This window comes from Podarcis erhardii, assembly GCF_964252035.2.
Source record: "Podarcis erhardii genome assembly, chromosome: 11".
Lineage (NCBI taxonomy): Eukaryota > Metazoa > Chordata > Lepidosauria > Squamata > Lacertidae > Podarcis > Podarcis erhardii.
The window spans coordinates 14,894,293-14,922,260 of record NC_138501.1 but is presented as its reverse complement, the minus strand read 5'-3'; the positions used below and the strand labels follow the sequence as shown (position 1 = coordinate 14,922,260).

The window sequence follows — 27,968 nt, the reverse complement described above, 5'->3', positions numbered from 1 at the left end:
TAGCAAGATACGTAGAAGTTTTATTTCTGCATTGCAACCAGCTACACAGGAATCCTTTCCAATACACTTTGGCACAGTTTTGTTGTGCGTGTCCAATGCAACAGGCACAGGCGGCGTTGTAGAATTTTGTAGGTCATAATAAAAGATTCAAAGAGATACAGGTGCTTCGCTGGAACTCAAGTACAGCGCCAGAGTCCAGGATACATGATTAGAATGTGTGCAAATATTCTGCCTAACTGGGATTTCTGGAAAGGAACTCTTGAGGACATACCTGGGGGTCGACGGAATTGGCCTGGGGGGGGGGGGGAGGAGGTGGACGCAAAATCACCCCCCCCAATCTGTTTCCAGTCGTCTGTGTAAGATGGGGAGCTGAGCAGTAGGAGCAATGGCAAGGCGGTTTGAAGGCAGACGATTACGGAGTGTATGATATACAGGCATACCTCGGAGATATTGTGGCGAGCCGAATTTGCAATATAAAGCAAGTCACACAATTCTGAGGGGTTTCCCAGTGCATATAAAGCTATGTTTGCAGCGTACTATAGTCTATTAAGCCGTCTCGCCTGGCTGCGGGGGGGGGGGGGGACGGGGGGACGGACACACGGCTTCAGCTCCTTTCTGCGGCCAAAAGTGGGGCGGCGTTTGGGGTGTGGGGCTTCCTTACTCTGGAAGTGGCCAGGAAAAATATATGCAAAGGGCCATGAATTGAAACGCAATGAAATGAGGTATGCCTCTATATTTGTGTTGTGATACACCAAGAGATCAGAAGTAAGAGAATGTTCCCGTCCTCCTCACACTGTAGCACAAAGACAGCTTTTTTTCAGCCTTCCTCCTCTCCAGACCCTTTTGAGTACTTGGGGTTCCGTAAAATGCAGGCATTTTTGATACGGCTATCACGGCAAAGGGATTTGGAGCCAGGGGCCACGAGGGACCCTCGGTATGTCTCCGGGGACACTGGATCAGTCAAGTCTCAACGCCACATGATTTCAGGGAGTTCCGTCCAACATTTCAAATCGACGGGGACTTGATTCTTCAACGCAAAGTTCAGCCAGGGTAGCACATTTGCAAGGATGCTATTGGAACTTGATTCCTTGAGCCAAAGGCAAATCCTTGCTGTAATTGATGGTGCTGAAAGATAAACAGATAAAGTAGATTTGGTCACTGAAAAATATTATATTATATTATATTATATTATATTATATTATATTATATTATATTATATTATATTATATTATATTATATTATATTATATTATATTATTATATTATATTATATTATATTATATTATATTTACCACACCCATTCGACTGGGTTACCCCAGCCATTAACTAAAATATGCAGGTTATAGGAGCAAAGGAAAAGCCAAGGAATAACCTTACTGGATCAAACCATTCAATCGAAATTGAAGGTTATTTATGTATGCTACTACAGTGGCCCGTGTTTTGTTAGCTCCCAAATGGAAAACAAGCAAGGTCCCAACTAAAGAAGAATGGCAACTTAAACTGAAGGAATATGCGCAGCTTGCAGATCTAACATATAGAATGTGAGAACAAGAAGAACATACGTTTAAAGAAGATTGGAAAATGTTTGTTGAATATATGGGAGGAAATTGTGTACATGTGAAAACGCTGGCAGCATTAAGATAAATTCAGCAGTGTAGATAAATTTTGATGGGTGTATTAATGGAATACAGAACGGTTTAGTTTATGTAAAATATGGAGGGATTTACACTATGCAAAAGGAACCATGGAAAGAGAAAAAGGTAAGTCATTGATATTATAAGGTGGTTTAAGTGAATATTCTAAATTGTAACAGAAAATTTAATACAAATTATATTAAAAAAGAGAAAAAATTTGAAGACATTGGGCTTTTAATGTTTCTAGCTGCTCTTTAAAATTATTTTTGCATATGCAATTGTTTTAACTGTTTTTAAGGACATTTTTATATTGTAAATCACTTCAGGATGCTTCACATAAAGAAATAAAACATAATAATAATAATAATAATAATAATAATAATAATAATAATAATGTATAATATTAGTTTTTCTACTGCCATTTTTAACGTAGAACATCTTTTGCCATTCTGTATTCCATTATAGCTTTTAGAAACCACTTATTGTATTTGCATTTTCATTCAGCATATCATATGGCTTCAGGATTATCTCCCATACAACTTGATCTGTCTGACACAGTGATGGAGAAACTGCAGCTCTCCAGATCTTGTTGAACTACAATTCCCAACATCCATGACCAATGGTCATGCTGGCTAGGACAGATGGGAATCGGGAGGCCCAACATTTGTAAAGTCACAAGCTTCCCATCCCTGAATTAGTATCATTGAATGGGATGCAAGTTTCTGCTCTGCTGTTAACAACAACAACAACAACAAAGCATTTGAAAACCAAAGCATGGCTTCTGATTGGCTGCAGGAAGCTCCTGCAGCCAACTGGAAGCTGTGGAAGTCCATCGGATGTTCGGATTCCAAAAGAACGTTCGCAAACCAGAACAGTCACTTCCGGGTTTCGATCATCTGGGAGCCAAAATGTTCAAGAACTAGGCTGTTCAAAAACCAAGGTATGACTGTATTTTTATTATTATTATTATTATTATTATTATTATTATTATTATTATTATTATTATTTCCACAATCCTGTTTCCCACAGCAGCCAAGTAGATCTAAAAACACTCTCACAGAGATAAGGAGAATGTGGATTAACCTGAAGCAACTACAAACTAATGTTAAAGTTTTGGGGGGAAATCATTGACAGAGTTTCTGCCAGAAAAGTTCCTGCCAGTACACATCTCTACTCTGAGGTTGCCAGGATAACAAGTACACGTGAACACACGTAAGATGGAAATAAACAAGTTGGACTTACTCCTGACGTGAATAATGAAGATATAATTAATTCAGTTATGCATATACATTAAGCTATACATAACAGCTCCCTCTAGTGCTGTGCTATCACACTAATGGAACAAGTCATACAGCAAGCCACACTCTGGCATATAGGCGTAGGGGTTTCTTAATTGAAATAACACTAGGAAATTAAGGCCTGGTTAACTACAATAATAATTTTTCCCCTTTTTTTGTTTTACACAGTATCTTTTTCTGTTTGGTTTTCTATGGGGACTATTTCCTGCTTGTTCTCCTTTTTTGCATGTCTTACCTCACTCTGTGCACTTGTGATTTTGTACTTTTTATTTTCAACCAAGAATGTGACATTAAAAAAAAAGAAAAGAAATGAAACGACACAAAATAATAATCCAATTCTCTGTAAATTAGGGACAAGTTAGAGGATGCGCACATGCGTTTAGCATGCCTTGTTTGTTACTTTTAAAACAATAGCTGCAGGGAGGAAGGCAGTGGTGAACGTTGACATTTGATTTTGGATCTTTGCTCGGTTAATTAAATTACGCTTTTGCGTTCTTTCCCCCCTTTACACCTTTAGACTTACGGTTAAGGCTAAATTGTGGTTTGCTTTGCTTATTTGGCTTTCCCCTGAAGGGCAACTCGGATAATATTTACACGGCCATAACCCCTGAGCTCTTACCAAGTGGATCGTCTCATATATTGCTTCCACGAATCACTGCCAGATTCCCTTCCGCCTCCAGTGTGTTTATTACCGCCTAAGGAGAAGGGGGTGGTAAGAGATGTTGCAGGTTGAAAACCAAGGAATGCCTCTTTGCACTTCTCAAAGAAGCTCTTATCTAGACAGACTACAGAAACATTCGGCCTCTTTCCTCTCCTCACTGAAGGCTAAACAATCTCAGCATCCTTTATCCTCCTTAAAATGCCCGTCGTCTCAAATTCACAGCTCTCATGATAGCAGGGATTCCATCGTGAAGCCAGCAATATTCAGTACATTCTTCCAACTAGAGAACAAAAACCTTATACAGTGGTACCTCGGGTTAAGTACTTAATTCGTTCTGGAGGTCCGTTCTTAACCTGAAACTGTTCTTAACCTGAAGCACCACTTTAGCTAATGGGGCCTCCCACTGCCACTGCGCAATTTCTGTTCTCATCCTGAAGCAAAGTTCTTAACCCAAGGTAATGTTTCTGGGTTAGCGGAGTCTTTAAACTGAAGTGTATGTAACCTGAGGTACCACTGTACAGAAATTGCATTGAAGAGCAGGAGTGGCTAGGCTGCATATTTTTTCTACAAATACAGTGGTACCTCGGTTGTTGAACAAAATCTGTTCTGGAAGACCGTTCAGCTTCTGAAACGTTCAACAACTGAGGCACAATAGGCAGTCGGCAAATTCCACTGAGAAAAATGGAGAAACGTGCCTCAGGAGCTGTTCAACTTATTAGGCACGTCCGAAAACGGAAACATTCCCTTCCAGGTTTTTAGCGTTCGGCTTCTGAATTGTTCGGCTTCCGAGACACTCAAAAACAGAGGTTCCATTGTACAGTGGTATCTTGGGTCTCAAACTTAATCCATTCTGGGAGTCCGTTCGACTCCCGAAACGGTTCAAAAACCAAGGCACGGCTTCCGATTGGCTGCAGGAGCTTCCTGCACCCAATCGGAAGCCGCGTCAGACGTTTGGCTTCCGAAAAACGTTCACAAACCAGAACACTCACTTTTGCTGCATTCAGAAGCCGATTTGTTAGGGAGCCAAGCCGTTCGAGTACCAAGGTACCACTGTACTCCAAATACTCCAACAAACAATTACTCCAAAACTTGGAATAAGGCATCTTTTTGACTTGCGCTGAATAAATAGGAACATTTGCGTTTGATGTATGTCTAACTCTGAAGCCCTTCCTTCTAGATCAGTGATGGCCAAACTTGGACCTCCAGCTGATTTGGGAATACAATTCCCATCATCCCTGACCACTGGTCCTGTTGGCTAGGGATGATGTGAGTTGTAGTCCCAAAACAGCTGGAGGGCCAAGTTTGGCCATCACTGTTCTAGATGGTGCCCAGTTTATTACAGCCTGACCATGGGGTGGGGTGGGGTGGGGCAGACAGGATCAATCTGTACATCAAAATACACTACCAATACCCTGGACTAAAGCTGGGAGACTGGAGTGATCCCAAAGCAGACACAATTGTGTAGGTCATCTGTGAACTATGATCACACCTATCTATGGACCTGCATGGAAATTTAGGAACTTTCTGTAGGTCCAATAGCATTCAACAATTTTGGGGGGAGCAGGGAGGGGGGGACATACCAAAGGCACCTCCAATTTCAGCCCCACTGGTTGGAATATTGACATTTACAATGCCACAGTCTGATCCCTTTGGCCTGGAAAGAAAGGAAAATCGATTATCAAATCAGACGTGAGTCTCAATTCTCCAGAAGGACCAATCTCCAACAATGAATCTGGAGTTGGAGATTTCATCTAGGCAATGTTTGAAGCAGATGTAAATATCCCACCCTCCAATATAATATCCCCACCTCTGTCCACAGAAAAGGGAAGAGCCATACCCGAGCCACCGGAATATCCTGCCCAAATCTTTGGTAAAGATGCTGCTGGAGAGACCCTGTTTTACTTCGTTGTTCCATGCGAAGGCTTCTTCTTCCGTCTGGAAATAAAAGTGCACATTGTTAAATGAGTAGAGAAGTGAGGTTACAGGGAACCAAGCAGAGGGCCCTTGTGGAATGCCCTCCCATCAGATGTCAAGGAAACAACTATCTGACTTTCAAGAGACATCTGAAGGGAGCCCTGTTTAGGGAATTTTTTAAGGTATGATGCTTTATCACTTTTTTAATATCCTGTTGGGAGCCCCCCAGAGTGGAACCCAGCCAGATGGGCAGGGTATAAATAAATTATTATTATTATTATTATTATTATTAAACATGGCACTGCAGCTGTTCAACATGAAACTAACATCTCCATATAAATGAGGGAAGGGAAGGATTTTCCAGACTCTCCAAGCCCTCTTACTTGGAGGAGGAATATAGCCTTGTCTCATGTGGCTCTTTGCGGTTTTTCAAATTCTGTCTCTGACTTGGAGGACTGAACATTTAAGGGTTCTTTTGGACAAAAGTATTTTCTTCATTTCCTTTGCTTCTCAGCTCCCTGTTCTTCCAGCCCACCCTTGCTTTCCAAATTATCAGTTATGTTACTCTTTTTTTAATGCTCCTGTTGTTGTTTTGTGAGAGTGGTACCATTCTAATTCCTCCCTGCTCCATCCTCCCCAAAAACACAGTTCTTCCTTTTTCATAGTCCTCCTGCTTGTGTGTTGGAGCTCAAGAGTTTTCACCCTGAGCTCTGGTTTTCCAGAGAGGAAAATTAAGGATGCCCCAAAATCTCTGACACAAGCCAAGGAAAACCTTGGGTTACAGATTGGTTGCAAGATCACCAGTTACACAATATGTTTAAATTAGATTGAAAGAATGGATTTTTGGATCAAAGCTCACAATTTGAAAAAGAACTCTTGCAAAATAAGGATAAACTTTTGTCTAAAATTTATAGTTTTCTATTAGAATGGGAAACGAAAGATGAGCTTGTTAAAGCTTCAATGACACACTGGGCAATAGATACAGGACACAATATAGATCTGAACCTCTGGGGAAAACTCTGGAAAAGTGACCTGAAATTTACTGCATGTTATTCATTGAAAGCGAACTATTTGAAAATGATTTATAGATGGTACTTAACTCCAAGTAGGTTAGCTAAGATTTATAAAAAAGAATCAGATAAGTGTTGGAAATGTAACGAAGCGGAGGGAACGTTCTTCCACATGTGGTGGACATGTGAAAAGGTAAAAGGGTATTGGGAAATGATCCATAATGAATTGAAAAAAATGTTTAAAAATACTTTCCCAAAAAAAAACCCCAGAAACCTTTTTGTTGGGGATAACCCAGACTGAAATTCCCGGGTCAGAAAGGGTCATGTATGTATGTATGTATATATGTATGTATTATGTGGCCCGTGCTTTGTTAGCCCAAAAATGGAAAGTGAGTGAGGTCCCAACTAAAGAGGATTAGCAATTTGACAAAATATGCAGATTTAACATATAGAATATGAGAGCAAGAAGAACACACATTTAAAGAAGTCTAGAAAACATTTATTGAATATATGGAAAATAACTGTATACAGTTGAAAATGCTGGCAGCATTAAGATAAATTCAACAGATTAAATAATTTTAGATGGATGTAGAAGTGGAAAACTGAGTTGAATGGTTATAGTAAAATATACAGGGATGTAGGATAAGTAAAATGAACCATGAAAAGAGAAGAAGGGAAGTCACTGGGTATTTTACAGTTTGTAAAATGTTTATTTGAAATTGTAAAACAGAAAATCTAATAAAAATTATTATAAAAAATATATATTGCCTGACACAACCCATGCTATGGCCAACATATTTAACACCATTTGGTGACTAATGTCCCTGCATAAATGTCATCTTAAAAATATACCAACTCAATGTTCTGTTGCCAGCTGCCAATCAAAACTTGAAAGGACTTCAAGGTTTCCAATACTTGGAGGCCGACTCATGCAATTCAGCACCATTTTATGGGCCATTCATTTCCCCTCCCTTCTTCATGACGCTATTAGCTTTGAACGTGTAAAGAAAGAGTCTTTAACACCCAAACTTACCTTAAATTTTATCACATACAAAATAGGGACAAACGTCTCCGTCTGCACGATCAGCGCATTATGTGGAAGGCCAGTCACAATGGTCGGCTCAACATAGTTTCCGGGACGATCTATAACCTGGAATGGAAAAGGTGGAGAAGAAAATGGCACCAGTTGGTTTCGGGCAAGACAGGTCATACATAAAATTCCCAATTTCACTCAAGCGGCTTGCTTTCAGCAGAACTCATAACCTCACAAAGACAGCCGATTCCCCATCAACTTTGAAAAGCCCATGGATATCAGTGGGTGCATTCAGAGTACAACTACCAAGGAATTTCACCTTTTAGGCTTTACGGTGGGGCTTTGTTTTAAAATTATCCGTCATCCAGAAAACCCTGATCAGAAATAAAACTAATCATCGACCCATCCTGCAAGCAGAATTTATCCTCCAAGAAAAATAGTGCACCATTGTTGGGAGAAACACGTTCAAGATGACAGCTTTAACTTTTTTTGTAATCGCAGGGAAAATATAAAGAGATTTTCAAGTATTTATGAGATTAATCACCTTCCCACCATAGACCACAGAGCCACCTTGCTGTTTGGCCTGACCCACGGCATCGACATACAACTTCACTGCTTGCTCGGTGTGCAGAGGGCCATAGAGGGTGTTTGCTGCAAAAAAGAAAAGAAGTGTGTATATCTGAGCAGGGCCCACAGCTCACATTTACCACAATGCCTACTGCTGTGTTGTCTTGAGAACTGCACTATATTTCTTCATCTATTTTTTATGCCGCCAAGTTCTATATATTCCAATATTCTAAGGGGCCATTCTTCTCTCGAAAAAAAGACAATTAAGAATTTAAAAGAGGGCTGGACATGATATAAAGAATATATGGGGGAAATATTATAACAAGAAAATAAGTGTAACAGACCAGGGGAAAGAAATACTCAGCCGTAGACGTGACAAAAGTAATGAACATAATTTAGTGAAGTAAGAAAATGCAGTCAAAAAGACAACAGATACGAAACCAGAGAAAGGGTGGGAGGGGAGTTAAAATTAAGGCTTATAAGAGTGAATTAAATTGGAGGAACAAGTTATGCTACTATTATTAATTAGAGATATATATATGAGATATATTAGAGAACAGGCGCAAACCAGGAACTTTCCTCTAGCTATGATGAAGCTTTCTCAGAAAAAGGCTTCCATGCCTCTGCTGAGCTATTTAAAGAAGCCCCGCTGTTTCGCGCGAACAGAACAACAAAGTGGTTTGTTCAGCTGGGGCACAAAAAGGTTTCCTTGCCTCCACCGAACCATTTAAAGAAGTCCCTCCAGCTCGCGAGAGCGGTATCAGGGCTCACTTGGCTGGGGGGCAGGAAGCTTAGGTGGGGAGGAACGGGGTTGCCATATGTCTGGGGAAACCTGGACATGTCCTCTTTTGGGGGCCAACATGGTAATCTGGGCTTTTATCTTCAAGCATTATATACATATATAGAGAGAGAAGTTCGGATTAGCTACGCTTGGCCCAAGCTGGAGCTGCTTGAAGCAATTTTCTTGCGCCAAAATGCAACTTCTCCTTCCTAAGTAAGAGAAGCAACATTTTGGGCAAGGCATTTGGGTGGTTCAAAACCCCCACAAATGTGTGCGCACAGAGTTTCTTCTCAGACACCTCACAGGTAATCCCATAAGGCAGAGGAAGAGCTATGAAGAAAGCCCCCCCCCCCGAAATGGCAGTTTGGGAAGTGGGGGGGGGGGCTTTCTTCATGCTAACCAAGAACCAGCACGCAATGGTTCCCAGAGCAAAGAGGAGCTCTTACCATCCCAAGGATCTCCAATACGGACTTGTGCGTATGCCTTTACAAGTTTCTCCACCACTTCATCATGGATGCTTTCATGCAAAAACTAAGAAAACATTAGAAGAAAAAATAGGTTTAAGATTGGCAACAGAAGCGCTAACTTCCAAGGTCCTACAGAGAGCAGCGGGGCTGCTAAAAGTTTGTTCCGAATGTTGAAAATGCCAATACAGTCATACCTTGGAAGTACGACCTCCAAAACGTTCAAAAACCAAAGTGCGACTTCCAAAATGTTCAAAAACCAAAGTGCAGCTTCTGATTGGCTGCAGGAACTTCCTGCAGCCAATCGGAAGCCGTGGAAGCCCCATCGGATGTTCGGCTTCCCAAAATAGTTCACAAACCGGAACACTCACTTCTGGGTTTGTGGTGTTTGGGAGCCAAAGCGTTAGAGAACTAAGCTGTTCAAAAACCAAGATATGACTGTAAAGTACTTCCATTTTTATGATGTCCTCAATATCAAACTAAGTTATGGCAAGTTCCTCTTTCTCACCAGATACATACTCAGAAATGCACATTCTATTTCTCAACCAGATGGCGTTTTTGAGAGCTGGCAAATTCTTCCATCATCTCGGGGTAAAATTGCCAAGACGTTTAAAGCGGAAATTAACAAAGCCCAACATATTCAAACAGCAGCAGCAAAAGGCTCTAGAATCCAGTTCCTTTTGCATACAAAGGGCTCTTCTTTAGGCGGCAATTGGTCTGGCAAACCATAAAACAGCATTTGAATATCTTCGGTCTGCCTAAAGCCAAATAATAGCACTTTGAGTCAAAACATTTAATCAAAAACTTAGAATACAGTGCACATTTTGGTCTTTAAGGAAAAAACGTGGAATTATTTCACTGTGCACAATCAAGAGAAAGCTAGGTACTTCTCCTAAATCTCTCTAAAACCCATGAGATTTTAAGTAACTGCTGACTTAAATGAGATGTGCCAACATTTCTGCTTCACCTATTGGGTTTTATTCATTTGCATAAGCCTGCAATTCAGAACTGTATTTTCCTATTCATTGTGAACTGGGGAGATCTGATCAGAATTTAAATAACCTTATTTCAAAAGCGAGCAGTAATAACGGGAGACATCAAACATCACGCACAAGCAGACATCTATTAATAGAACGGGTCTTTCCTTTCTCCTCCTGCAGCTCCAACATCCCAAAATACACCTTGAAAAGCTTAAGGACCCTCCATAGGAGATTTGGAAGACAGGTCAGGGGGGAAGGAGGGGAAATATTGTTCTACAAAAATCCCCCTTTGAGTTTAGAACTAATGGTTTTGGAATAAAAAGAAAAAGAGTATTAAAAGAGCATTTGGGATTTTCCCCAGGCTGCTATGAAGCCTGTGATCTGTTGGCTAAGCATGGCTCATTTGGCAAACAAAATTTATCCAATGCTTGAAAGATTGAAAAAAAATATGTATCATTTTTACAGAACCGCACCAATCCAAACTGTGCTGGAGACAAATTTAAAGAAAGATAATCGCTTCAGAATTAACCAGAGTTCTTCTGGTTCCATTCTTTGCTAAAGGGCCTTCTCGGTAGTGGCACCCGCCCTATAGAACGCCCTCCCACCAGACGTCAAGGAAATAAACAGCTATCTGACTTTTAGAAGACATCTGAAGGCAGCCCTGTTTAGGGAAGTTTTTAATGTTTGATGTTTTATCGTGTTTTTAATATTCTGTTGGAAGCCGCCCAGAGTGGCAGGGGGAAACCCAGCCAGGTGGGCGGGGTATAAATAAATATATTATTGTTATTATTATTATATGAATGATGATGGAAGGCATACATGAACGACAACAAACGGAGCACTCCATCATTATGATGTGGAGTATTTTCACATAAATTACATAATAATGCAACAGGAACATACCTAATAGTTATGTAATGATTCATTGAAAAGTTTCTTTTTTCTTTTCTTTTTTTTAAAAAAAAGAGGAACAATAAACAGATAAGCAATAACAACAAAATTAATTCTTCACAAATCCAACCTTTTAATCATCTTGGTTGACTTCCTCAAGTCCCTCCCTTCTGAGTTTCCTTGTAGTTAAACGTAACAGCTTTCCAATATCATTATTAAACTAAAACAATTTCCAATTATAGTCCATCTTATTCAGTTTTCTTAACATTCTAAATCCCATTTATTTAATTATAACTTAATTTAATCCTAGGCCTATTTGTTTTCTTTCAAGTAATTTCTAATTTTTTATGTTTCAAGCGAAAGAGCTCCCTTCCAGCATAACGGGCGGCCAATAGCAAGTCCATCATTGAAAAGTTTCTACGGGCAGTCAGACCTTTATAGAGTGAGCAGTGCTTAAAACTGCTGATGCACACCGACGACAACTCCTTCCTGGAACTGGACAGATATTGTGTTGCTCAGGCAGGAGAAGGGGAACAACACGCACACAAAAACACAAGAGCCGCTCCTAACCGGTGGAGGCTGATACCTTAGGACAGGCAAAGGCAAACTCGGCCCTCCAGCTGTTTTGAGACTACAACTCCCATCATCCCTGACCACTGGTCCTGTTAGCTAAAGATGATGGGAGCTGTAGTCCCAAAACATATGGAGGGCCGGATTTGTCTTAGGACAAACCAAGCTCAGCCTGTCGTCAGCCAGGCTTACTCGCTTCTTTTTCCTTAGTGGAAGTGTCACCCTTTGCACAATCCCAGCAAGGAGGATGGGCAAGAGGGGATCAAGTGATAACTACCTGGCTCTGTCTACTGTTGGGCTCTGGCTCCACCAAGCCTTTGGTCTGCCATCTTACCAGCCCCGACGGGCACAAGCAGTGCCAGATTTAAATATAAACAAGCTATAGCTTAGGGACTCACTATCTTGGGGCCCCCCAAAAAATTAAAGGAAAAAAAATCTGGATGCACATTTCCAAAATATAAGATAAAAAACAAATAAAATACAACCTACATACAGCAACAGTGCTTTGGGTTGTGTAGGCTCCTATGATGGAAGTAATGGGCCCCGCCTGCTTGCCTGCTCCCTAAAATCTCACTGGTTTGCTCATTTCCATATACAGTGGTGCCCCACAAGACGAATGCCTCACAAGACGGAAAACCCGCTAGAAGAAAGGGTTTTCCGTTTTGGAGGTTGTCAGGGAACTGCCATCGGAAAGGCAGGTGGTGGAGGGGCTCTCAGAAGCTAGGAGAGAATCAGCAGCAGGGGAAGGTACCAGCAGGGGGAGTGTGAGAGATCAGAGAGAGAGTGAGGCGCAGGAATTGCTCAGGGAATCTTCCAGCGAAAACAGTGGAGAAGTCTCAGGACCTCCTATAGGTACACCCACCCCTCGCCGGAAACTGTCGCGCCGAGAATCCAGACGACGCGTTTCCGTTAAGGAGCTTCTATGCTGGAGTTGTTTCCGTAAACGCCCACTGTCGGATTCTGCCAGCGATTAAGGGAGTCATGCTTAAGGGGCTCCGCTGTACACAGAGTCTTGAGAAACATGCCCAAGATCTGAGGGACTGAACTTTTACGCACAAGTAGCTCATAATCCCATCACAGAGGTGTTTCGCAAAACGAATTTCCTATGGGCTTGCTTCACAAGACGAAAATGTCTTGTGAGTTCCTGCGGGTTTTTCCCCCTTTCCCCCCCTTTTTCTAAGCCAATAAGCCGCTAAAAGCCGCTAATAGCGCTAATCCGCTAAGATGTCAATGAGCTTGCTTCGCAAGATGAAAAAAACGCTAGACGAAGACACTCGTGGAACGAGTCTTGCGAGGCACCACTGTACAGGGTGCCTACATTCTGCATGGACTGGCTGCATGGCAACATATAGCATGCGGCTGCAGACTGCAGTGCAGCACAGCTGAATGTAGGTCAAGCTGTTGTACCTGTTATCTAATATTAAAATACATATAGTGGTACCTTGGGTTACAAACACCTTGGGTTACAGGCTCCGCTAACCCGGAAGTAGTACCTCAGGTTAAGAACTTTACCTCAGGATGAGAACAGAAATCGCGCGGCAGCAGCAGGAGGCCCCATTAGCTAAAGTGGTACCTCAGGTTAAGAACGGTTTCAGGTTAAAAACGGACCTCTGGAAGGAATTAAGTTCATAACCAGAGGTACCACTGTATTTTGTTATGTGCAAATGGCTTTAGATACCCATTAGGTCCATAAATTACAATATAGCATATATTCAACACGAAAATGAGTGACAATTTGTTGTTGACAAATGACAGCTGGACATATAAATTACCTTTAGTAGCTTAGGGCCTCATCAAACCTAAATCTAACCCTGGGCGCAAGCCACAACTGTTCCTAACGCCACTGCAGGCGTCCGACTACCATCCAAACAGGCGTTTGGAGAAGACACAGAAATCCCAGCGCTTCTTACCAGCCTTCTGGCAGTTGTGCATCTCTGGCCTGCTGTCCCCACAGCCGCAAAGAGGGCCGACGGAATGACCAGCTGAAGGTCGGCATCTTCGAAGACTGCAAGGCATTGCGAAGATACAGAAAGGGGAGAATTCAGATGTAACTGGGGAGACGAAGCAGTCAGTCAAGAAGCATGAGGGAAGAGCGATGGCAAAGATGCCTGGAAAACTCAGAACCCAAGAGGACAAAAGCTTTATAAAAGAATGGGAAAATCTTTATAAGTTGTTTAGGAGACCACTGTAAGCAGATGGAAACATTGGCAGGATTTTGATTTCACTTGTTTTGTAACGAATACCATGGACAAGATGGATTGATATAAAAGTAGAGAGTATGGAAGAATATGCAGTTGTAAATGTTCTAAATGGGACTCCATGGAGGGCGTGGGGGAAAGTGTGTGTATTTTTATAACTTTGTACTTGTAAAACCAAATAAAAATGATTTCAAAAAAGAAAGAAGCATTAGGGAAGAGAGAAGCAGGTTTTGATTCTGAAAGCATTCAATGGCCTTTATAGGCAGTAGCAAAACACCTGAAAGGCCTCAGAGTACAGAATTGCCAACAGCCACACACATAAAAAACTTGTAAAGGTAAAGGGACCCTTTACCATTAGGTCCAGTCGTGGCCGACTCGGAGGTTGTGGCGCTTATCTCGCTTTACTGGCCGAGGGAGCCAGCGTACAGCTTCCAGGTCATGTGGCCAGCATGAGTAAGCCGCTTCTGGCGAACCAGAGCAGCACACAGAAATGCCATTTACCTTCCCGCCGGAGCGGTACCTATTTATCTACTTGCATTTGGGCGTGCTTTCGAACTGCTAGGTTGGCAGGAGCAGGGACTGAGCAACGGGAGCTCACCCCGTCGAGGGGATTCGAACAGCCAACCTTCAGATCGGCGAGTCCTAGGCTCTGTGGTTTAACCCACAGCGCCACCCGTGTCTAGCAAAACACCTGAAAGGCCTCAGAGTACAGAATTGCCAACAGCAACACACATAAAAAAAACTTGTAGGTAGTAGTTAAAATCACCAAACATGACTAAGTTCAATCCACTGATTTCAACTCTAATTTTTACAGCTGAAAACCCCCTTTTGTTTTGAATTGAGAATTGCCCAGTTCCCCGCGGATCAGGTGAGACAGGTACACAGTGAAGTATAACTGGGTAGTGCAAAACACTGCACAAAAAAGATAAAGAAAACGTCTTCTATAGGGAACTTCTGGCCCTCTCAATGTTGCTGAACTGCAACTCCAATCCACATAGAACAGCTCTGCAACCATTCTGCACTCACCGTTGATCTGGAACTGTAGCAAACGCTGCAAGGCAATTGGAGGTGCCATCTGGCCCCTGACTTTATGCTCAAGAAAAACAAGGGTACCCCAGTTTTTTCTCTGGAATCTTATTCACTGGCATTAGGAGGCCAAAGAGGACTCTGGAATTTTGGACAGGAACGTGGCAAGTAACAAATGAAGCAAAAGACTTCATTTGGTGGAGTAAAGTTGAAAGGAAAGGCTATTAAGTGCCACTTCAAAACAGATTTTGAGCACCCTCTTAAATGCAAACACCAGCAGCTCATCATGAAAGCAGAGCCTGGGTTTCAGTCAACCACATGGACTCAAATTTCCAGGAAAATCCTAAGTACCTGCAGCAAAGCCATTGGCCATGCACATTCACTCAGCCAGAGATTGGCTTTAACGTTTAATGAAAATATGAATTACCTATAATAGCGTTGTTTCCACCAAGCTCCAGCAGAGACCGTCCTATTGAAATAAAAAAGAAGTAAGCCATGTGAACATTACCCACAATTCCTAGCTAGGAATATGCCCTCCTCACGCCCGGTTGTCATAATGACTTTGCCGCTTTGAGTGGGGGTTTTTTAAAAATAAAAAACAACAACCAAGCAGTGTGTAAAATTTATGGACTAAATAAATGAAGAGGATCACAAAAGAAGAAGGGAGTCAAAGTTGTTGTTGTTGTTTTAAAAAGCAGCTTCTTCTGTAAGCTGAAAAAAAACCTTAATGCAGGCCACAATTCAGAATTCCTCTATGTTCATGCAAAGGATTTGTGCATGATGCTTCTTGTAAGAACATAAGAAGAGTTCTGCTGGAACAAAGCCAGCACTCTTTCTACTTGCAGCAGCAGCATTATTATTATTGCTATTATTTTTATTATTATTAGAATTTGTGTACTGCCCTTCACCTGAAGAACACAGGGCAGTTGACAACATAGAAAACTGTAAGACTCCTTGAATTCAGAAGAGATACTGGATCACGATACGCCACTTACCAAATCTCTCCTGAACCACCATCGCAACCTGCTTGCCCACATTGGTGCTGCCAGTGAAGGACAAGAGATCCACTCTTTCATCCTTTGCCATCGCTTTGCTACAGAGGACAGAGGAAGATTCTTAGTTAGCAGCAAAACAGGTAGAATGAGAAAGTACGTTAGGGTGGGAGGAAGCACTGCCCTTCACTCTCAAAACACGTTGCATTTGTGCCAATCAAATATATAATTCCTGTGACACTCCTCAGCCATCAACTCCGCTCTTTGTCTAAAGGAAAGTCTGAATTTTTAACAGCATGAACAAGCTCCCTTCTGCCGTCCCATGCCATGTTTGCATTCATTCTTCCAAATCCAGTGCTTCTTTTGTTTCCTACACTGCATTCGATCGCATCACAATCAGAAGTCTATGGAATGCAAACAGCAAGAACAACAAATTGAAAGAAATATCAGCCGTAAAACGCAATTAAAATTCATACCGGATCTAGCCCAAAGTTATCGCAATTGCAGAAAGATCATAAAGTGGTCACCAAGAAAGATCATTAAGTGGTCACCAAGACCACCAGCGATTTTCAAATGGCCCAAGGGGTAAAATTTCGAAACCACCACTTTAGCGTTCCGCTCTGCCACTCAAAGATTATGGAACACGTATATTTGAAAGTTTTTGTATCTGGAGGGAAAGCACACCAAAGTTGCCATAAGACAGCTATTCCTTTTAAGTGTGCAAAATTGAACCTTGAGGAAGGTTCAGAATGGCTCTTAGGATGAGTGATCAGGGACAGGTGTGGTTTCTTCCTGTAAATTCAACTTCCTAGTGAAGCTGACATTTCTAGCTATCATATTTGTGGTAGTGGGTGCACAATGCAATCCTTTATCTGGAGTGAGCCCCGCCATACCCAGCGGAATTTACTTCCAAGCAGATATGCAGGGGACAGCGTGGTCGTGTCAAATCTATGTCTACTGAGGGGATGGGTTTTCCTTTAGTAAGGAGATCACAGTTTAAGCGAAGCCTCGTTGTTGTCCTGATGCAATGAGTCAATAGAGTAGGAAACATTTGCAGCGGTAGATTAAAAGTACCATTAAGAGATTAATGGAGATTTAACAAGATCCACCAGACTATATTCCCAAACTGTGCATAAAAATACCAAATGTTGCACCTACCCAATATCTGCACCACCACAAACCAGAGAACAGATGGCACCAGGCAGTTTGTTGTCCTCCAGAACCTGGGCAAGTATTCTAGGAAACAAAGAAAGAAGATTCATTAGATGTCCTGATGGTTCATTGGCAAAAGGATAACACATGCAGGACATAGTGAGATTTTTCTTTTCATCACCTTGCCAAACGCACAGACAAAAAGGTCATATTCAACAGAGAGCTAGCTGGAAGCGTGCACAGAACAACTTCGGCTTAGTCAACAGGACTTTCCCCTCCTTCCCCAACATTCAACCCCTAAATCTGTTCTGGATGGTTTGTAGAAACCCCCCAAAATGAGATATGGAACTATGTGGAGAAGAGGCAGCTCCTACACGACCTTCCAGTGGCCTCTGAGACCATATAACACTGGTCCTGAGAGACCTGCATTGGCTCCCAGTAAATTTCCAAGCACAATTCAAAGTGTTAGTGCCGACCTTTAAAGCCCTAAATGGCCTTGGCCCAGTAGACCTGAAGGAGCGTCTCCACCCCCATCATTCTGCCCGGACGCTGAGGTCCAGCTCCGAGGGCCTTCTGGCAGTTCCCTCACTGCAAGAAGTGAAGTTACAGGGAACCAGGCAGAGGGCCTGCTGGGTAGTGGTGCCTGCCCTGTGGACCCCCCCCCCCGTCAGATGTCATGGAAATAAACAACTATCCTACTTTTAAAAAACATCTGAAGGCAGCCCTGTTTAGGGAAGTTTTAATGTTTAATGCTGTATTGTGTTTTTAATATTCAATTGGGAGCCGCCCAGAGTGGCTGGGGAAATCCAGCGAGATGGGTGGGGTAGAAATAATAATTATGTTGTTGTTGTTGTTAGCATCCCTCCCTAATGCAACCAAATTAGGGAGATTGGCATAGACCTCTCATTTCAGACATTACCAGAGAAGCCCAGAATGCAAGTAGCAGCGAAGGCGGCACTCAGCCAACTTCTTAAAACAATGCAGAAGAATGAACAGGAGACAGAAAGGAAGCACAGAGGTTCTAGTGATAGAGGTAAGTGAAAACTCACTTTGTAACGGCGACACTAACGAGCGACGTTGTGGGAGCACCTTTCCTTTGGAGGGAAACAAACCAGGAAATATTATTCTTCCAAACTGTTTATTTTAAATTGAACATTGCATGATATTTTAAGAAACTGCTACATCAGAATGCCTAAAATTACCTAAAGCAGTAGATTATCAGCTTTTCTTTTTTTCTTTTCATTTTAACAGGTGCTAAAATGAGAGAACTCCAAACAACATGCAACTCTGAAGTAACAGCCCACCAATGTTTGGTTACTTAAGGCTTGGGTACAGTGTTAGAAACTCAGATGTATAAGCTACATGCGAAATGGCTCCTTAAACCAAGCTTACAGTCACCAAAATGGAATGTCTTGTTGTCATTTCAGGGCAAGACAGCTCTAAAGTCTTGTTTTTCAAACGATGAACCGACTGTGATTGATTCTCAGTTAAGCATCTGGCTAGTTCAGATGACAACCTTCAGCTAGTTTAGGAACTTCAAGAACTTTTTTTTAAAAAAGTCACTTGATCCAGGGGCAGTCCAACTATATGTTGGCCGGTTCTGACCTCTTTCTTAGCAGTGACGTGGACCATTCATAATACAAGAAAATTCTTCCCAACTACAAGCACAGCAGTGGGGTAGGATAAGTTAAAATAAGCTAGAACAATTAACTATAATCTCATTCACTCCTCCTGCTCAGGCTGCATAGAAAAAGCATTTTGGTTCCTGAAATTCATTCCGATTGTGCAGATAAAATATAGCAGATAGAATTCTACAGAATGTGTTGCTAGTGTGTGAAAACAACCCAGATCTAATGATCCCCAGGCAGAGGGTGGAGATGTCCAGCATCTTCACTTGGTCCCAAGTGTCCGATAGCCAGGGTACCTAACCAAAAGAGCATCATAATCTTTCCATTGTAAAAATATGACTCAGTAGTTCTAGGTGACTATCTTAGCTGCTGAACAGAGATTCAATAAAGAAATGGAAACAGTCGCTGCTTTAAGTACGTTCCAGAAAACTGCTGTGTAGGCGAATAAATGCTTAGCATACGGAAGGGTCAGGGAACATGTGACCATTCAGATGTTTTTTTTGTTGTTGTTGTTTAGTCATTTAGTCATGTCCGACTCTTCGTGACCCCATGGACCAGAGCACGCCAGGCACTTCTGTCTTCCACTGCCTCCTGCAGTTTGGTCAAACTCATGCTGGTAGCTTCCAGAACACTGTCCAACCATCTCATCCTCTGTCGTCGCCTTCTCCTTGTGCCCTCCATCTTTCCCAACATCAGGGTCTTTTCCAGGGAGTCTTCTCTTCTCATGAGGTGGCCAGTTGCTAGACTACAACTCCCATCATCCTCAACCATTGGTCATGCTGACTGAGCTCATGGGAGTTGGAATCCATCAATGCCCAGTTTCTGCATCTGTAGTGCACAGCTTTCCAACAACCATGAAATATACTCAAACGGCGCAGCACCCGTTGCTAAATTAGAGGCCACCAGTTAAAACCATCACCATAAAGTAGCACAGATCAACTTACCAGAGGCAGACGTTGCCACAGACCATTGCAATTGCATTGTTCCAGCCATAAACTGCTACAGGAAAGTTGAAAGCTGTGATGATTCCTACTAATCCCAAAGGATTCCATTGTTCTATTAAGGCATGCCCAGGCCCTGCAAATAAAAAGCCAAGCAGAGGACATTTGATGAGCACAGAATTCCATTTATTCTATTTATCCTTCTCATTATCCAAGGAACTCAGTGTACACAAGAATTAGCCAAATTCCATCCCCAAAAGCACGCTGTGTCGTAAAGCTTATTGTGATAGTCTTTTTAGGCACCGAGTTATTTTAGTAAATAATCGGATGGCAGAGCCCTTCGCATCAAAGCACAAAATAGTTCTGTTTGCATAGGATGGGTTCTACAAGCGGATAAGGCCGAAACCAGCTTGAATAAAGAGTCAGACTCCCTCCCTCCCTTTCTCCTCCGGCATACTTCAGAGGACGACTTTGACTCGGTAAAGTTCCGCTTTTAAAATAATCTGAGCTTATTGCTGTGTTCAAAACAGAGGCGCTGGTTCAACACAGACTCTACTTAGCTTAACAAGCCAGCCTGAGAAACCATGGTTTGAGTGCATTAAACCAGGTTTCAGCACTGAGCGCAAACCTAATTCAATAGGTAAAGGGACCCCTGACCATTAGGTCCATTCGTGACCAACTCTGGGGTTGCGCGCTCATCTCGCTTTATCGGCCGAGCGAGCCGGCGTACAGCTTCCGGGTCATGTGGGCAGCATGACTAAGCCGCTTCTGGTGAACCAGAGCAGCACACGGAAATGCTGTTTACCTTCCCGCCAGAGCGGTACCTATTTATCTACTTGCACATGATGTGCTTTCGAACTACTAGGTGGCAGGAGCAGGGACCGAGCAACGGGAGCTCACCCCGTCACGGGGATTCGAACCGCGACCTTCTGATCGGCAAGTTCTAGGCTCTGCGGTTTAACCCACAGCGCCACCCGCGTCCCTGGAGAAACCATGGTTTGAGTGCATTAAATCAGGTTTCAGCACTGAGCGCAAACCTAATTCAATAGTTGCTCCCAATTTAGTGGTCTTTTCAAGCATGGTGTACAGCTTTCCAACATCCATGAAATATACTCAAAAGGTGCAACACCTGTTTTAAGTTAAGAGGTCACCAGTTACTGTACGATTTCGTTACTTTTTGAGCCAAAACGTGCTTACAGGCATCTTTTATATACTCTGAAATAAGATCTCTTTTTTAAGATATAAAAATACTTTAACTGTATACCGCTACCTGCTGAAAAAAATCATATTTTTTGTAAATCTTATTTATTGATTTTTCACATAAACAAAAAAGCCCCCATAAATTTCTTCACCCGTGGATTTCCCTTCCATGGTTTCCAGTGTTACCCATAAATGCCGCATATATCACATACTATTCAATACAGTTCCGCGAGTCTCTTCGTCTAGCGGTTTTTTCGTCTTGCAAAGCAAGCCCATTGACGGCTTAGCGGATTGGCGCTATTAGCGCCTTCTAGCGGCTTATCGGCTTAGCGGATAAGCAGATAAGCGGCTTAGAAAAAGGGGGGGGGAGGAAAAAAAACCTGCAGGAACTCGCAAGACATTTTCGTCTTGCGAAGCAAGCCCATAGGAAATTCGTTTTGCGAAGCACCTCCAAAACGGAAAACCCTTTCGTCTAGCGGGTTTTCCGTCTTGCGAGGCATTCGTCTTGCGGGGCACCACTGTACATCCATTTCAACCTATTTACCTGTACTGCTTGAAAAAATCATAATGCCAGCTGCATGGATTTTCACTACGACCACAGTACATGGGGATGATCCTTCATTCTCCCAACGCAAGCGAAGGGTTAAACCTCCCACCTTTGCTCACTGAAAATTGGAGCGCTCCTAGCCGAGTAATTGAAGAGTCCACACCCAACCGTTAGCCATGCAATGAAAGTTATATCTGTTGTTATCTCAAGGCTGCAATCTTGCCCGAAGAGCTTACTTCTTCCTAGTTTTGTATTCTGAGGGGGAAGCAAGGTTTGGCAAGGAGAATCTCACACTTGCAACCCATTTATTTGTGCATTTTGAGGAGTTATACAAGGTGATCCACAGGGATGATAACTTATTCTGTGGAACCAATAAAGGCATCGCTCAGCCTGCTCCTTGGAGGAAAATACAGTGATACCTCGGGTTACATACACTTCAGGTTACAGACTCCGCTAACCCAGAAACAGTACCTCAGGTTAAGAACTTTGCTTCAGGATGAGAACAGAAATCGTGCTCCGGCGGTGCGGTGGCCGCGGGAGGCCCCATTAGCTAAAGTGGTGCTTCAGGTTAAGAACAGTTTCAGGTTAAGAACGGACCTCCAGAACGAATTAAGTACTTAACCCGAGGTACCATTGTACAAGAAAATACAAATTTTCTTCACTGTGCAAACACGCTCAAGACAACAGTCGTGAAATGCAGCCACAATGTTGACAGTGCTGAGATTTTCCTGCCCTGGGTTACTTAATAGCATCCAGGATGTATTCAGAGAGGGACGTGGGTGGCGCTGTGTGTTAAACCACAGAGCCTAGGACTTGCCAATCAGAAGGTCGGCGATTCCAATCCCTGCAACGGGGTGAGCTCCTGTTGCTGGGTCCCTGCTCCTGCCCACCTAACAGTTCAAAAGCACATCAAAGTGCAAGTAGATAAATAGGTACCACTCCGGCAGGAAGGTAAACGGCGTTTCCGTGCACTGCCAGAAGCAGCTTAGTCACGCTGGCCACATGACCCGGAAGCTGTACGCCGGCTCCCTCAGCCAATAAAGCGAGATGAGCGCCGCAACCCCAGAGTCGGCCATGACTGGACCTAATGGTCAGGGGTCCCTTTACCTTTACCTAAGTATTCAGAAAGAAAGAGGGGAAAGATACATGCTTACTTTCCGAAGGCAAGACAGGTCCACCAATCATCCGGGATAAGCCAACTGCATAATCGCAGACATCTACATATTCTTGGACTTCGCCAACACTCTCAGCAGAGATCTTCCCCATCTCCAAAGAAACCTGACGGTATTAAGGAAATGTGTTGGTCCTGTTCAATCACTGAATAGGAAATATTCTACTAAGGGCTATATAAATCAGAGGCAAGGAACTGCACCGACCAGTGGGCTGGATCCCTATCCTCCCAGTTCCCATGTGTCAAGTCTGACAGGCGGGCAGTCAATCACCGGCTGTCAAAATGGCGCTGGGTGGTCCATTTTGGCCCACGCAGTTTGGAATCGAATTGTGAGGGCAAACAGAGCTCTGCACTTTGCAAGCACTTATGCTCAGTTTCCGATTGTCGGGGTTTGCAACCCCACAGTATTCACACAAGCGAAACTGTATCATTTCTTATTTTACAGATGCGGCTGTATTTTAAACATGGATCCAAAACTTTCAGCCAGAGCGATTACTGTCACAGCAGCAAACCGTACCAGATTTCCCAAAACGTTGATTTTCTTTCTCAGGGCATCGCCAATCTGTCTCACAATTTCTCCTCGTTTGGGTGCAGGAACCTAGACAAAGAAGAGAAAAACTGGTTTAAGCCCAGTCTTACGAAACACTGTGGACTTTGTCCAAAACCATATGTTTAAATAACGTGCATCCAGATGAGGTGATCTCTATTAACACCATTGAAAGTATCAAGGTAACTTATCCTATCAGTTAAAAAAGTATCGTGGGAGATTCCTTGAGTGACACAACTTGTCTGAATTCCAGGGAAATCCGATGAAAAATTTATTTGGTATTTCAAAAACTACAGATGCTTCTGAACACTTCCCATTTTGTGTGTGTGTGTGTGTGTGTGTGTGTGTGTGTGTGTGTGTATTTGTAAGAATACATAAGACAATTGAAATAAATGTGTTGAGAGATGCTTTTCAAAAATGCAAGTGTGCCAAAATGCGTCTTTAGTTCTTCAAAAGTTGTGGCTTCCCTTTCTATGACCCGCATTTTTGAAATCTTGGTGTTACAGTTTAGTCTTCCAGTACTAATGAAGTCACAGATCTACCACACAAACTGCCACCTGTAAAGCACAACTCTAATAGCGACTGCTTACAGTGGTAGCATAAGGCGTAAAGCATAAGGCGTACAGCTGTGTGTAACACAGAAGTGACTTAGAAACATGAGGAAACCAGGCAGAGGGCCTTCTCAGTGGTGGCACCCGCCCTGTGGAACGCCCTCCCACCAGATGTCAAGGAAATAAACAACTACCTGACTTTTAGAAGACACCTGTAGGCAGCCCTGTTTAGGGACGTTTTTAATGTCTGATGTTTTATCGTGTTTTTAATATTCTGTTGGGAGCCGCCCAGAGTGGCTGGGGAAACCCAGCCAGGTGGGTAGGGTATAAATATATTATTGTTGTTGTTGTCGTCGTCACTAAAGGGGCAGAACGGGGGTCGGTGTTTGAAAGCTTTTTCAATGGGTTTCAATTAGACATGATTTCACCAACCTGTGAGGTGCTTCTGAACATAACCCCTGTGTAAACGGGAGGCTGCCTGTATTTCAGAAAAATATTAAGGAATTCAAACTTACCTCTGCCCATATTTTCCAGGCTTCTTTAGCTTTCTTTAGAGTTTCTTCATAGTCTTCGATACTGGCCTGTAATGATATATTTTTTAAATAAACAAGAGTCACAACGTTTGTAATTTTTTGACTCTTGTAGAAAACAGCAATGGAAAAAGAATGTACCCAACCAGCAAATTTTAGTTTTATGGAAGATGGTGGTGCTATTTGGACATAAAAAGCTTCAGAACCGCCTATAGCCACACCACCCTGAATGCACCCGATCCCGTCCGATCTCGGAAGTTAAGCAGGGTCGGGCCTGGTTAGTACTTGGATGGGAGACCGCCTGGGAATACTGGGTGCGGTAGGCTTCAGAACCTTTGGAAATAGTTTGCCTGAAGTGGTAGAATAAAAGAGGAAATATACCATGAACCCATTTCTGTGGCGCAACCACCATTTCAACACATGTGATTTAATTCCAGCAGAGGAAGGCAGCATACAACCATAAAATTTCCATCTTCTACTGCTCTCAGCTACTTTTCCACAGCCCCTCCCCAATTAGCTCTACTGACATTCCAAACCTAGCCTTTGGCTATTCGAAGAGTATTGCAAAAATTTCCAGTGTAGCATTTATCTATAGACTCAATCAAAGAAAGAAAGAAAGAGCCTTACCTGACGAACTCTGGCAATTGGCTGATTGTTTGCAGGGCAATATGTTGTCACGACCTAAAGAGAGAAAGATGTGCCCTTTAGTCACCAAGAACATAGCTTCTTCTCTAGCTTTAAGGATTAAGGTTCAAGAGTCACTTCTACATCCGGAAAGGACATAGTATGGATGGTCCTATATCTCAATCTAAATACACTCACCCTGATGTGCAGCAGAACGAGAACTACAATCTACACACCAAAGTAGGCTTTGGGCACATACATAAGCACATTGGGTAGTACCGTCGTGGGGAAAACCCATAAGATGATACACAGATCCTGAGTTTGGATTCCTATGAAGCGGCCTTGCTCTGGCGAGAGATGGGACCATCACACAAAACATGCAACCTTCGGCTGCCCGTCCCTGGATTGAGGCAATTATATTTCTTCTCCCGAGTGCATTTAAGGCCGAATTCAATGGGATTCACTTCTAAGTAGATTATTAAGACTGTGCATAGGGCTGTTCTGCCCACCGCATACAGCAGCCTCGCCTTGGCCCAATATACATGGAGCGTCTCCATCCCCATCATTCAGGCCAGACACTGAGGTCCAGCTCTGAGGGTCTTCTGGCGGTTCCCTCACTACGAGAAGTGAGGTTACAGGGAACCAGGCAGAGGGCCTTCTCGGTAGTGGCGCCCGCCCTGTGGAACCATTTCCCCCCTAGGTATATTATTGTGGGGCTGCCATACGTCTGGATTTTCCTGAGATTTCAAAGGTGGAATTGAACTAACTAATGGAGTGCTGCAACTATATATTTTAGTTAATTTCTAAACCTTTTAAAAGGCAAACATGCACACTTACACTCTTTGGATTTCAAGAATTACACAACTTTTAGAAGATATCTGAAGTTTTTAATGTTTGATATTTTATTGCATTTTTAATATTCTGTTGGGAGCTGCCCACCCAGTCAGATGGGCAGGGTATAAATAAATTATTATTATTATTATGCAGATGTGCACAAGAGTTAGCAGCCAATTATGGATTTTTTCTTGCTTGGTGATCCAGAAGCAGTTCCTACTCTGCCCAAGAGACCAGGCAAGAACCCTAAGTAGCATGTTTCCGTATTCTTATGGTTTGATATTCTGGATATTATACTCTCTTGATATTATTAAAGAGCGGGCTATACATATGCATGATAAATAACTAAGGAAGGCCGACTGGGTCTGGAATCACTCCCTCTCGACCAACATCCACCTACAGTGGCCAGGCTAGATGTCTTTGGGAGCCCTCCAAGTAGGGTACCCAAACATCTCCAGAAAGAGAAGGTCCAAAGGTAGGAGCATAGCCAAAGGACAAACATTTTCTCAGCCCAACAATATGAATGATTAACGTGTCCCTTTCTCCTGCCGATTCCGGCCAGGAAACGGACTGTGGCAACTGGTAAAGGGCAATATTTTTGTTAAAGGATAAACAAAATCAAGTGTGTTTCAAAACCACTGAAAGGTTACACATTAAAAGGCAGGCTCCTTTTCCACAGCATATGAACGGGCACAAATCTCACATAATAAACCTGAGGACATTTCGATTTCCGAAAGCAACCTGCTTGTAGCTGGACATGGCCATTGCAGAACTTCAGAAATTGCAATTTATCAGGAAATGCAATTGTGGCACCATTGTGCTGTCTCGGGGTGATGGCTTTTTCAAATAAAAATCACACCGCAGGGGCATGTTAGACATGCCCCAGCGTGGGCTAACTTGCTACCAACGCTCCCATGTTAATTAACTACAATAAATCACTGTATTTCCCCTTCCAGCTAATTTTCACTGTCTTTTCAGCCTTCGTCTAAAGTCGGCTTTCCCCAAGTCGGCTGCTTTTTGAGGACTACAACTCCCATCATGCCAAGCTAGTAGGACCAGAGGTTAGGGATGATGGGAATTGTAGCATAGAGAGCTGCAAACAGATCAAGACATTGGCAGGATTATTGCAAAAACCTGCAGTTTTGAAAATATATCTAAGATAGATATGAGAAGAGAGGATTAAAATAGTAAGACAATTCGGAGCATGCAGGAAAGGATGAAAATAAACGCAAGGGACTGCAGAAAGAGAGGGAAGGGTGTCAAAAGTAAAAATGTTACAATTATAGTTAAATAATTGTTGCAATGTATATAAATGAAAATTATAAAGAAGTTTAAATAATAACAAGCTGCAAATAGATCAAGATGTTGGCATGGTCATCGTAAAAACCTGCAGTTTTGAAAACATATTAGATATAAGAGGATTTTTTAAATTCATGATTTTCAATTTTATACATTTCAATAATTTTACAATCATTTTAACATGAAAATGTTACAGTTATGTGAAAATGTTACAATTATCGCTATATCATTGTTGCAATCAGGGCCGGATTTAGGTTTGATGAGACCCCAAGCTACTGAAGGTAATGGAGCCCTTTATATGTCCAGCTGTGCAGCTGTCCTCTGTCAACAACAAATTCTTGCTGCTTTTTGTGTTGAATATATGCTATATGGTAATTTATGGACCTAATAGGCATCTAAAGCCACTTGCACATAAAATATGTATTTGTACTGAAATACAATTAAGAAGAAGTATATTAATATTAAATTTTTTCATTTATTTTTTGGGGAGCCCCCAAGAGAGTGGGGCCCTAAGCTATAGTTTGCTTAGCTTATACGTAAATCTGGCACTGCTGGTTACAATGTATATAAATGAAAAGAATAACAGGAATAAAGCTGTTTCGGGAAACCCTGCTAAAGTCAGATGTCTATGCTCGGGAGCACATGGAGAACTGCAAATCCGGATTGGACTCCAAATTTGGCTGCGGTGACTTTCAGGCTTGCTCCCGCCCGTGGCTGCCTACCTCTCCTCGGCCTCCCCAGGAGCCATTGTAGACGCCCTCGTTCTCCTCGCGAAGCCCCAGCTCCTGGAGCCACGAGTAGCGGCCTTGGCTGATCAGCAGCGTCGACATGGAGGCGCTGGAAGCGGCGGAGGAAGAGCGGACGCGTCGCGACAGAGCGCAGAGGCGGAGCGTCGTCCGCAGCATCGCGCCGCCCAGAGCCATCTG

The 27,968-nt window shown here is 42.7% G+C and overlaps 1 protein-coding gene across 1 annotated transcript; it reads right to left on the bottom strand.

The window, feature by feature from the left end:
- ALDH7A1 (aldehyde dehydrogenase 7 family member A1) lies at positions 1 to 27,968 on the bottom strand. The gene is made up of 18 exons (XM_081880492.1): positions 27,765 to 27,968; positions 24,913 to 24,966; positions 24,271 to 24,336; positions 23,175 to 23,255; positions 22,641 to 22,764; positions 19,743 to 19,875; positions 18,220 to 18,264; positions 17,177 to 17,254; positions 16,022 to 16,119; positions 15,454 to 15,495; positions 13,713 to 13,807; positions 9,344 to 9,428; positions 8,094 to 8,200; positions 7,550 to 7,666; positions 5,430 to 5,527; positions 5,173 to 5,246; positions 3,551 to 3,626; positions 1 to 1,125 (listed from the first exon to the last, which is right to left on the bottom strand). Exons 1-18 carry the CDS (start codon positions 27,963 to 27,965, stop codon positions 1,071 to 1,073), a joined length of 1,629 nt encoding a protein of 542 aa, XP_081736618.1. The 5' UTR covers positions 27,966 to 27,968; the 3' UTR covers positions 1 to 1,070.